Source organism: Eurypyga helias, unplaced genomic scaffold (assembly GCF_000690775.1).
Source record: "Eurypyga helias isolate BGI_N326 unplaced genomic scaffold, ASM69077v1 scaffold18239, whole genome shotgun sequence".
Taxonomy (NCBI): Eukaryota; Metazoa; Chordata; class Aves; order Eurypygiformes; family Eurypygidae; genus Eurypyga; species Eurypyga helias.
Window position 1 is genome coordinate 15,780 of NW_010270538.1, and position 2,288 is coordinate 18,067.

Consider the following 2,288-nt stretch of genomic DNA (forward strand, 5'->3'; position numbering starts at 1 on the left):
GATGCCGCAGTTTGTCAGATGCTTAAGCTGATGTTTTGTAGGTCGAAGTTTTTGCTGTACAATGGCAGTGTTTGCATATTTTTAATAGAAGACTGTAAACACTACCAGTGTCATTATGTATTATGCTCAAAGCCTGAAAGGTCCAAAATTTGACTGTGGAAAGCTCCATATGACAACATTCAGTAAAAGACTTCAGTCTGATGAAGTCAGTTTGTCAGATGCTTAAGCTGATGTTTTGTAGGTCGAAGTTTTTGCTGTACAATGGCAGTGTTTGCATATTTTTAATAGAAGACTGTAAACACTACCAGTGTCATTATGTATTATGCTCAAAGCCTGAAAGGTCCAAAATTTGACTGTGGAAAGCTCCATATGACAACATTCAGTAAAAGACTTCAGTCTGATGAAGTGGAACTGCTGAGCCAGAAAGACAAACAGTTCATATAGGAAGAATTCCTACAGAAAGACTTCTTGGGTTTAATGTGCTACATGTTAGATTAGGTTTTACCTCCAGTTTCATTTAAAGGAGCTTTTAAAAAGTATGTAAAGAAAGAAACATGGTAATTACAATTTAAATGTACGAGCAATGTACTCAGCAAATCCATACTGTATCTCCTCAGGGATTTGTTTAGTATCCGCCAAGCAGAAAGTAAATAGGAGGGATACAAAGGTGTAGTCTTTCCCAGTTATGACTGCCACCCTTCCGTAAATGATTCCAGTGTGACAAGGACAATGTCAACTATGGCAAACCGTGCACCCCCCACTGCTTTAAATCTGGCCAAATAAACAAACACCAGTCCACTAAAAACTACCCACCATCAACATAAATTATTGCATCGTTGTTAAATTGACTTTGTCTGCCAAGATTTGCTCTTGTATATGTAAAACTGACACAGATGTAAAGTGACTGAACTTCCTTATTTTTCAGAAGTGCCAGTCGCAGGGTTGAAATAGAGAGTCCCAACACACCAAAAGAACAATGAACCTACAATGCTACCAAGAGCTACTCGGAATTGACTTTCACGTGATACACCTCAGAATCTAACTGTGTATGTTTACCTTACAGGCTGACTTACTTAAATCCTTGGCTCTTCAGCAGCTTCATGCTGGACACAAAGGCCTTTTTGGAGATACCGGCATATTTGTAAAGGCTTACACATTTATGTGTTTAAGGAAAAAATCACTTCATCCCATGCCACATATCCTTTAGTTGAAAAAGAAAGTCTTCTTTATAGGCTATTTCACATTCTCTTTGGTGTCTTTCTGTGGAAACAAATTCTGTATTACCTAAAATCCGTATTTGGTGTTACACTCAAGACTCACACAGGGACTTGTGCTTTAAAGTATGCAATGAGCCAATATGCCAAGAACAAGAAGATGCAGAGAATTCTCAATCTGCTGGTCTTCCCTTGTACAGCCATTTACTGTGTGTATGCACACCTATGATTCACAGCTTTACACTTTGTGTTCTTTAATGAGTTCCCCTACAGCAACAGAGGAACGTTCAGAAAACAATTTATCCAGAGTTATGCCACTATTGGCTACTGATATTTGGAGCAAGGCTGTAGCTATTGCCTGACTCGGAGCAATGCAGCACTGGGATCTCACTAAGAATCAGTATTATTATAGTTTAGTTTCTAAGGCAGTGGAGTTTATCAGCATCCCAGTTATGGCAGTATCTCCTAATAGCATGCTTTGGGAGACAGTGTCTCACTCCTTGCTTGATCTGCCTCTGTGCACCATAGGAGTTTGCTGTAGGTCTTTACAGAATCATATGATCATTTAGGCTGGAAAAGACCTTTAAGATCAAGTCCAACCATTAACTTGACACTGCCAAGCCCACAACTAAACCAAGTCCCTAAGTGCCACAAAAGTGTGCAATCAGATTAAATCATGTAACTGCTGAGGTAGAATTCTACAAATAATTTAAACATCTAGGTTCAAGAAAAAAATCTCTCATCCCGATTTCCCTCTAGACCAAAACAAATGGAACATGAGAAACACTTATCGTAACACAAAGCATTTCTGCATTGCTCAGAGGTAGCTACCACTGCACAATCGCACTCGATCAACTCCACCTTCTGCACTTGAGTATAATTTTACTGTAATTCCACAAGATGCACAGCTCCATTTATTGCATGATATCTCTCTTCTCATGCACAGATCTATTCATACTCAAAATATTAAGGATGTTTTAAAAAGTAATAATGCTGTGTACATTCTATTCATCTTTATTCAGGGCTTTAAAGTATGGCTGAGTCCCGTATCTGCTGGATTAACAGCACTGATGT

At 38.8% G+C, this 2,288-nt stretch overlaps 1 protein-coding gene across 1 annotated transcript in view; it reads right to left on the reverse strand.

The window, feature by feature from the left end:
- LOC104514736 (centromere protein P-like) overlaps nucleotides 1-1,137 on the reverse strand; it is an 8,586-nt gene extending 7,449 nt beyond the window's left edge. Inside the window, exon 1 of the mRNA XM_010158494.1 lies at nucleotides 1,132-1,137. Coding sequence (XP_010156796.1) covers nucleotides 1,132-1,137 — 6 coding nt within the window. The remainder of the gene's footprint in view (nucleotides 1-1,131) is intronic.
- Between the last annotated feature and the right edge of the window lie 1,151 nt (nucleotides 1,138-2,288).